This window comes from Lepidochelys olivacea (assembly GCF_965140295.1).
Source record: "Lepidochelys olivacea isolate rLepOli2 genome assembly, chromosome: 2".
Taxonomy (NCBI): domain Eukaryota; kingdom Metazoa; phylum Chordata; order Testudines; family Cheloniidae; genus Lepidochelys; species Lepidochelys olivacea.
Window position 1 is genome coordinate 184,139,534 of NC_140412.1, and position 8,788 is coordinate 184,148,321.

General features: G+C 37.5%; 1 protein-coding gene across 1 annotated transcript; it reads left to right on the plus strand.

Moving 5' to 3' along the window:
• Positions 1-3,593: 3,593 nt before the first annotated feature.
• On the plus strand, positions 3,594-6,390 carry NEUROD6 (neuronal differentiation 6). Its single transcript, XM_084621676.1, has 2 exons — positions 3,594-3,792; positions 5,183-6,390. The coding sequence occupies exon 2, from the start codon at positions 5,204-5,206 to the stop codon at positions 6,215-6,217; it is 1,014 nt and encodes a 337-aa protein (XP_084477802.1). The 5' UTR covers positions 3,594-3,792; positions 5,183-5,203; the 3' UTR covers positions 6,218-6,390.
• Positions 6,391-8,788: the final 2,398 nt, after the last annotated feature.

The window sequence follows — 8,788 nt, forward strand, 5'->3', positions numbered from 1 at the left end:
AACAAGTCAGTGAGACTGGAAATACTGTATGAATTAAGGTGAAAATAATGTGAAAAATACAACCAAGGTTTCCAATTATTTACATTCTTTAACCGTGATTGCCATTACAAAGTGAACATTGACTGTCCTGTAATGTTAATTTGACCAGAGTGTCACCTATATATTTATAAATATTATATATTTATACGGCAATGTCTGCCGTAGCCAAGTGTTTGCACCATACCTCTGAAAACTGCTTACTTTTTATGGGGACCCGCTGCTCTAAATGTATCAGTAAGTTACAGTAACAAAAATATGACAACCCCAGTTGGTGCGTATGAAAGAAAAAAATAAATTCCAAATGTACCATGACAAACTATGAGTAATGATATTAATCCCCTCGCAGTAGAGTCCCAGAGAGCCAGGTCGCCTAGTGGTGAGCACACCTGGTTTCCAGTCTCTCGCCTTTCAGCAGGAGGGCCTTTGGTTCAGTTCCTAACTTTTGTATGTGACTCATCTGAGGGTTTTCAACATCCTTACCCTCTCCCTGCTGGGGGGGAGGGGGGGCGGTTGGTGGAAATGGCTCTGCAACAAGGACAGTTTGTAGGAAAGCCCAGGCCCTCCCACTCCATGGGGCTCCCACCCAGGTCCCGATGACAGACAGCAACATTGGACACTCTGGAGCACCCTGAGGAGCTGCCTCCCTGGGTCACTTCCTACCATCCTTCTCCGGCAAAGTCTCCAAGTCCAATGTCAGAAAGCAAAAGTAAAGAAAAGACAACTAAACCATCAGCCCCAACCGGGCTGAGCAGGTAGCCATCCAGGAGCCCTCAGGATAGGCCTGTCATTCTTTCCAGCCTTCACCCTTGTGAGATAAGTGGTTCCCTTTTAAGCTTCCTCTCCAGTTGGAGCATGCTCTGCAGGCCTGAAGGGGCAGTATTGCCCTTTAACCCTTCTGGGCCCAGTGAAGGGTTTGTACATCCCCATCACACCACTACAGTTTCTAAAAATGGCATCACCACATGACTGTTTCTTACAGAAACGCTGCTTGGTTCTTTGTAATCCCAGAGGAAAAGGGATAGCTTAAACCAGCAAAATGACAAAAAAGTCTATATTGCTCAGGAGTACGTATGATAGCCTTAGCACCACGTACCAGCCTATTATTCTTAACAGGCATTCACAGTAGACAGCAACGCAGCAGTTATGGTGTATGCTGTGAATGCATATTAACACCAGTACACATTTGCATCTCATATAACCATTATACAAAATGCACAGTAAAAATCCTTAGGAAAAGTTATTATGCACACACAGTGGATGCTTTTTAAACCTTGATATCACAGCTATTTTGTTTCTTAACAATTTATTTGAAAATATGAAAGCGGCCAAATGATGGATAAAGCGTCTGCAAAACTGAATCCTTCCCCACATCCTAATTCATTTATTTTAATTTTAGTGGTAGCATAAAATACTTGCAAAAATAGATTTTACAGGGTTTTTTTTTTTTGTTATTAAATAGTCTAACAGAGAGAAGGGGTGCAAAATATCTTAGACAATGTGTTTTTTGGAGAGTAGATGTTGTGACCGGAAATTTTACAGTTCTTCCACTAACACACAGCTGTTACAATGTCAACCTTTTCTTAGATTTTATATAGTATTTTTAGTATGCATTGAAACAGTGCTTCAGGACTTTGCATATTTAGAATATTGTGCATTTTGTAATATTCTCAGTATGCAAAATTTGTGAAAAGGTTAACAATACCTAGGACCTTTCACAATATAAATCTTAATACATAAATTCCAGTTGAGAATAAAGGGATGCTACACTCTGCTCTATTCTACAGATTGTAATAGTCAATATAGAATGAAATGAGTGTGCGAGTAGTACCTTACTTGCTGTGCTTCTGCAATAGCTACTTACGTTTTAAGACCTTTGCCACTTCAAATATATTTATTTTTAAAAATAGGCCCACTCAAGATTAAGAACTAATGGCCTGCGATTTCTCACTGCAATAAAAAAGAAAAGTTTGCTTGTGGTTTTTGTTTTGTTTTGTCTTGTTTTGTTTTTTTGTAATTGAAGGGAAAATAAAAGGGTTCCTGAAATTGACTTTGACACACACACACAATTTTTCTGCCTTCTTCTTTAAAAAAAAGTCCAAAACACATTTAAATGAAACTTTGTGAAAACAAAAATAATTGGATCAGGGCTGAGAACATTAATGGCAAGCTTGGGCCCAATGTGAATTAAAGCAGATGAGTTATAAACCCTTCAAATACAGGATTTATAATGGAAATGCTGACACAGACCCATAACAATAGCAGCCCTGCCAGAGATTACTTTAATACTAAAAGCTTACTCAGTCTCTCACTTTTTAGCTTACTTAGTCACTAAAAAGCAACAAAATGTGATAATATTAAAGACGAAATATTTTTCTACATAAGATAGTCCGTTCTTATTTTAAGTCTTGATAACATTTTGCTTGTGTGTGACATCTCTCTCCTAAAAACAAGGTAGAGTTTGTCACAAGTGCTATAGCAAGGCTTAGCTGAGAGGCTTTGTCAGCTTTATTTAATAGTTTCTTGTCTGTTGTTGATGAGAGAGACAAAAGGGTTAAGGGAGAAAGAGCAGATAGCAGGAGAAAGAGCTGACAGGAGGAGAGAAAGAGACAGAGAGAGAGAGAACATGAGAATAGGAAAAGAGAATGTATAAAAGTAGGAAAAGAGCCAGTTGGAAAAACAGGTAAGAGAATCAGGAAGGAAGAACAAAATTGTAATTAAAATTTTAAGACAGAAAAGACTTCTTAATTTTCAAAGGAAATATTTAGTAGAAGGCAAGACACACAGAAAGTAAGCAAAGGGGAAAGACTACAAAAGGATCACAATGAAAGCAGCTAGTGCATTTTATCAGAGGTGGGAAAAGTGAGTGTGTATGTGTTTTTGGCAACGCACTAATTTCTGATGTTGCAGGGGGCATGCATTGCATTGGAATATTATATTTTTGAAACATTCAGAATATATTTCTGATTTCAAATTTTTTTCAGGATTATTGCAAAAAGTCCCTGAAGAAAAAAACCCAGAAGATTTCTCACACAGACCCCAGAAGGACACACTCTTCCGTTATTTTGTGTTCTCGAGCAGCACACAGCAATTTGCACCACACACATAGATTTCTCACAATAATATTAGCAAGAACTACTTTTGTGACTTCTTACACTTGAGCTAAACCTGCTTAGGTGTGTCATAGTACATACATTTCTTTCTGATTTCAGCTGTCCCTTAATTGCTTTTTTATAGGTACCATGGGGCACAAAGGGGATTCTGATCAATATGACACAACCCTTTTTTAAATAAGTAATACAATATTAACAACTATGGAGTAGCTGTACCTGTAGGTACAGATAAAACTGAATGTTGACATGGCTATCTATATAGATTGTCTGTTAAACAGAGGCAGATCCAGTAGAAATGCACCTACTGTATGTAAAATGCTGGTACAGATTTTTTCCCCCTATCAGTCTAACCTTCTGTGTTGATACATGAATGCTGGTACCCACTTACAGGGATGCCAGATGATCAGTGCAGAATGAAGGTCCCAGGAGAAAGGATCACGTGGTTTTCTCTGCCCTGTGACGTCACTAGCAGATGGCATGGGTACCAGCTCTGGCAGTTGGCATCAATGTCACTTTTTAGAGATCAATGAGATAGTGCAGAGATACACAGATCTAGACTCCAGGAGACGATGCGACATTCAGACTGAAAAGATTTGGAAGGCAAAAAATGAAAACTGAGTATTGAATGAAATAAAAAGCTAAGGTAATATAAATAAAGATATATTTCAGTTGGGGCTATGTGTGCATGCAAGTGTTTAAAGATACAGTATAATTGTCTTGTATTTTATGTATGCTATTTAGTACCTATAACTTCTCCTAGCATTCCATTCTTATGATGTAACTGCATACTTTCACTGGGATTATGCAATACTGCAAGTGTATAGGCAATTCTAAGACAGTTAGTCTTTTATTAGGGGGGTTTGTTTAGTTTTATTCTATTAAAAAGTCTCTGCATTCATTTGTGCTTGTCTCTGAGGACAGTGGATCCAAGTATTTGCTGCTTCAAGACTGAAAACAAAAACAACAATTCAAAAAGAAAATTATTTCTTCATTTCATTCTGGATTCTGAACACACGTGCACAATTGCAATCAGAATCCACAGCCCATTCCTGTCAGATATTAGCTAGAGGGAGATGTCTGATTCTTGCAGAACATAAACACTGCTAACGCATGGAGGGGTTTTTTGTTTTTGTTTTTGGTGGTTGGGTTTTTTAACCCTGATTGATTGAAAAAGAAAAAAAAAGAAAACAAGTTAATTCCAACAACAAAACTGTACTATTAATTTAGAATCTTTCCTTTAAAAAATGAGAGAGAAAAAATTTATTTTCTAACTCTTTTTTATATGAATACGTTTAGGATTAGATCATTCCTGTTTTTTTTTCTAACAGGAAATAAATACTCGGTTTCATATATTTTTCATTTTGATCATTAGAAAACCTCACTTCATTTTAATTAAGTCACTGAATGATTCATTTGTCTTAGGGTTTTTTTCCATTTAAATCCTTTCTAACCCATTCCAATTTACTGGACTTAAATATATTGATCCATGAAAGAATGCATGTGAACAAACTTCAAAATGAAAGTTAATAGGTGATTTAAAAAAATATTTGTCTGTCAGTTAATAGAGATATAGCACTTTTCATTTTTAAGACTGGTCTCTCCCTTCTCATTTTTTACCCAGGGGAATTTGGATTAATGAAATTTCCGCATTGCTTTATCATGTTTTGCATTTGCTTAAATTCCACAGTGTTGGGGATTCTAAAAGCTTGTTTAAAAAAATACAAATGTGCAGGGAGTTGATTATGACGATTAAACATAGTTTTACTCTTTATTTACTCGTACTAAATTTGCTTAGTTTAGTGATCATATAATGCATGTTTTGATGTTTTTATAATTTTGGCAGCTCGTTTTTTAAAAAAACTAAATAGAAAAAACATTTGCAAGTTATAAACATATTTTGTTAGAAAATTGTGTTGTGTATTTTATACATGTACGTGTGTATATACACAAGTGAAAGGTATGTGACGCTGTTTGTGTAAGTATACAAGCTTTACAAATGGAAACATTTAAACATTGTGCTGGCATTCTTTCAGGTAACTTAAGATTATAGAACCATGTTAACACTACCATTTGATGAGTCTGTTGTAATGCCAGAATCCCAGATGTGCAGAAAGTTTTCCAGAGAAAGTGAGGACCAAAAGCAAATTAAGAAGCCAGAAAGCTTTTCAAAGCAGATTGTACTCCGAGGAAAGAATATCAAAAGGGCCACTGGAGAAGACACAGAAAAAGAAGAGGAGGAAGAAGACAGAGAGGAGGAGGATGAGAATGGTTTGCCTAGAAGGAGGGGCCTTAGGAAAAAAAAGACAACCAAGATAAGAGTGGAAAGGGTCAAATTCAGGCGGCAAGAAGCCAATGCTAGAGAAAGGAACAGGATGCATGGCCTTAATGATGCTCTGGACAATTTAAGAAAAGTGGTCCCTTGTTATTCAAAAACACAAAAACTGTCTAAAATAGAAACTTTAAGACTAGCCAAAAACTATATTTGGGCTCTTTCTGAAATCCTGCGTATTGGCAAGAGACCTGACCTGCTCACGTTCGTCCAAAACTTGTGCAAAGGTCTATCCCAGCCAACTACAAACTTGGTGGCAGGATGCCTGCAGCTGAATGCCAGAAGTTTCTTGATGGGTCAGACGGGGGAAAGTGCCCATCACACAAGGTCACCATATTCCAGCTTCTATCCTCCCTATCACAGTCCTGAGCTCAGCACTCCCCCAGGGCACGGAACTCTTGACAATTCCAAGTCTATGAAACCCTACAATTACTGCAGTGCTTACGAATCTTTCTATGAAAGCACTTCCCCTGAGTGTGCCAGCCCACAGTTTGAAGGTCCCTTAAGTCCTCCCCCAATTAACTATAATGGGATATTTTCCCTGAAGCAAGAAGATGCCTTGGACTATGGCAAAAATTACAATTATGGCATGCATTACTGTGCAGTGCCACCCAGGGGTCCCCTTGGGCAGAGCTCCATGTTCAGGTTGCCTACCGAGAGCCACTTCCCTTATGACTTACATCTGCGCAGCCAGTCTCTCACCATGCAAGATGAATTAAATGCAGTTTTTCATAATTAATGAGGAAAATGAAAATAAACAGTGGTCATTCACCTCCCCGTCTAATTAAGACAAAGCAGATGCTTGTGCACTGCATAATGGGCACAACTCTATTTAACGTGTTTACTAGTTTCTAAAGTGTGTTTCAACTATTGTGGGAATTTTCTATGTACTAATAAATCCTTTTTCTTATACATATTTTTCCTTTTGTTTTTTTGTCTGTAAACACTGTGAAATTGTTTCTAACCAGAGACTTATTCTTTTTTTCCACCCTATTCGCTTGATTCATTGAACAGTGTGTCTAAACAATATAATTGACATAAACGCATACACACTGTCTAAAGTCAATGTCTGTTTCAATTGTACAGTAATTATACAAATGCATGTTATTAAAATCAGATAAGAAAAATGATGTATTTATAATTATTAGAAATTATATATTATGTATTTGAGAAGAACTGGATTTTAAAAAATTATTCCGAATTTTAAAAGAACTGTCCCTAAATTGAGATGGTCTTGCAAGATGCAGGGGAGTTAGTGCAGCAATATTTAAAGCTATGCAAAAAAATTATTTTCTTTGATGGGGGGAGGGTTGTTTTGTTCTTGGGTAAGAAAAATATAGGTGATCACCTCTGAGAATTATTCCGCATAAAATTTGGAGTGTTTGCTGATAGGGGCTACATAACGTTTTCGAAGATGTTGTCAAAATTTTGCATCAGTTTCTTTAACATAATAATACAATGGTATCAGCACTTTTTTGTATTATACTGACTTCAGATGTAAGGGTTTGTTATAAAAATGTATTACTGTGTTTTTTTCACTACATATTTTAAATGCGATTAAACATAGATGTTTCCAGTCATAAAGTACATCTATTAGCTGTGATACTGTATTTTGCCTGATACTTATTATTGCACAGTACACAGGTGCCTTTTGTTTTTTCTTGCACAGCATTATTTTCTGGACAGCCTTACTGATTACATTGGGGTTTTGAAACCATGGACAATTATAAGGGTTTACTACATACTACATTCAAAAACGTACCTTACCAGCATATAGGCACACCTTAGATATCCTTAAATAGAAGCAGCTATATGTTCATTAAAGGTAGTAAAGTGTAGTATTTCCAGACAACTTTCTAGCCTAGTACAATGCAGGGACAGATGAGTGAACAAATAGCCCTGAGTTGTCTTTAAGCAATTCTGGCATCTGGAATTAATGTTGGGAATAGGGGTTGGGGAAGGGTCTATAGATTGACAGATTCCCTGACCACTGCTTGCTGTTAAATTTAGGGTTTGTTTAATGAGAAAGTTGCATCGGTTTAACTAAAAGTGCAATTTGACATTGATTTAGTTAAACTGGTGCAAAAGGCAGTGTGGATACTCTTAGCTCTGTTTAAACCAGGTTTATTTCACTTTAGCTAAGTCAGTTAAGAACAGGTGTCCGATGACTTGAAACAAGACCTTTTTAAACTGACCTAAGTGTTCGCACAGCAGTTTGCACTGGATTAGCTAACCGGGTTTAAAAACTGATTGAAATTAAACCAGTGCAGTTTCTGCCTGTAGACAAGGCCTCTGATTTTAGAGGTGTAAATACAAACTCTACTGACAAGCATTCACTTCTAAGGGACCAGAATGACTTTGCTTGGTACAGCGTATATGAGGAGTTGTGAGGAATCGTTATTGAAAATAAAAAATTCTATACATATATGATACAAACAGCACAAGCAAATTACTTGGAACAACCACAGACTGAACCACAGCCCTAGATAATGGTTTGGTAATGGCTGATGAACTTTGGACCCTCACTTTATTATGGAGGGAGCAGGCTGATTTCTCCTGCTAACTGTACCATTTGCCTCATTCCTAATTTCACAACTAGCTCTAGCTGTTAACATGCTCAATTCCTGGTCTAGACCGATCTCTGATAAATGCTTCTCTTTAATTAGAAAGGTGCCCAAACCACAAAATCTGGATCTGGATCCAAATGCCCTAAAATCTGAAGTTGGAGCCTGGTTTGGGTCCAGGGCCTGCTTTGTCAGAATCCATAATAGAGATAGGTGTCCTATCACTACAGATGTAGAGATCTCAGTCCAAACCTCAGGGTTGTTGGTTCCACAGTTTTGGCTAGGGCCTATTTCAATCTTTTATCAGTGACAGGAAACAGGGAAAATGGCAGAGAGCAGCTTTTTATATTGGACCAAGTGCCGAAAAAGATTTTGGTTTTTGACCACCTCAAAAATCACATCAAGGTCATTTGCACTGAATATACTGGAGGTTTGGAAAATAGGGGAGGGAGAAGCTACCCTTTGTCTAGTAGTTGTTTCTGTATATATGCAGAACACCAAATAATATTTACCAACAAAATGGAAGCAGGTGACAGAAGGACATTTGAGGAAGAACGAGCTGAATGCAAGGAGGAGAAACAGGCAGTTACTGGCACAATGTCTGGATATCATCCTGCCACTGCATTGCAAGACAGGAGCTAGGAAAAGGCACCCACAATCCACACTGTGCCAGTGGCAGAAGAACCCAGAAACACCCAACCTTTATGGAGTGTTCCCCAGCTGGGTGGAAACAGAAGCCTTATGCA

Coding starts and splice junctions, on each gene's coding strand:
- NEUROD6 (XM_084621676.1), top strand. CDS start 5,204: ATGTTAACACTACCATTTGATGAGTCTGTTGTAATGCCAGAATCCCAG.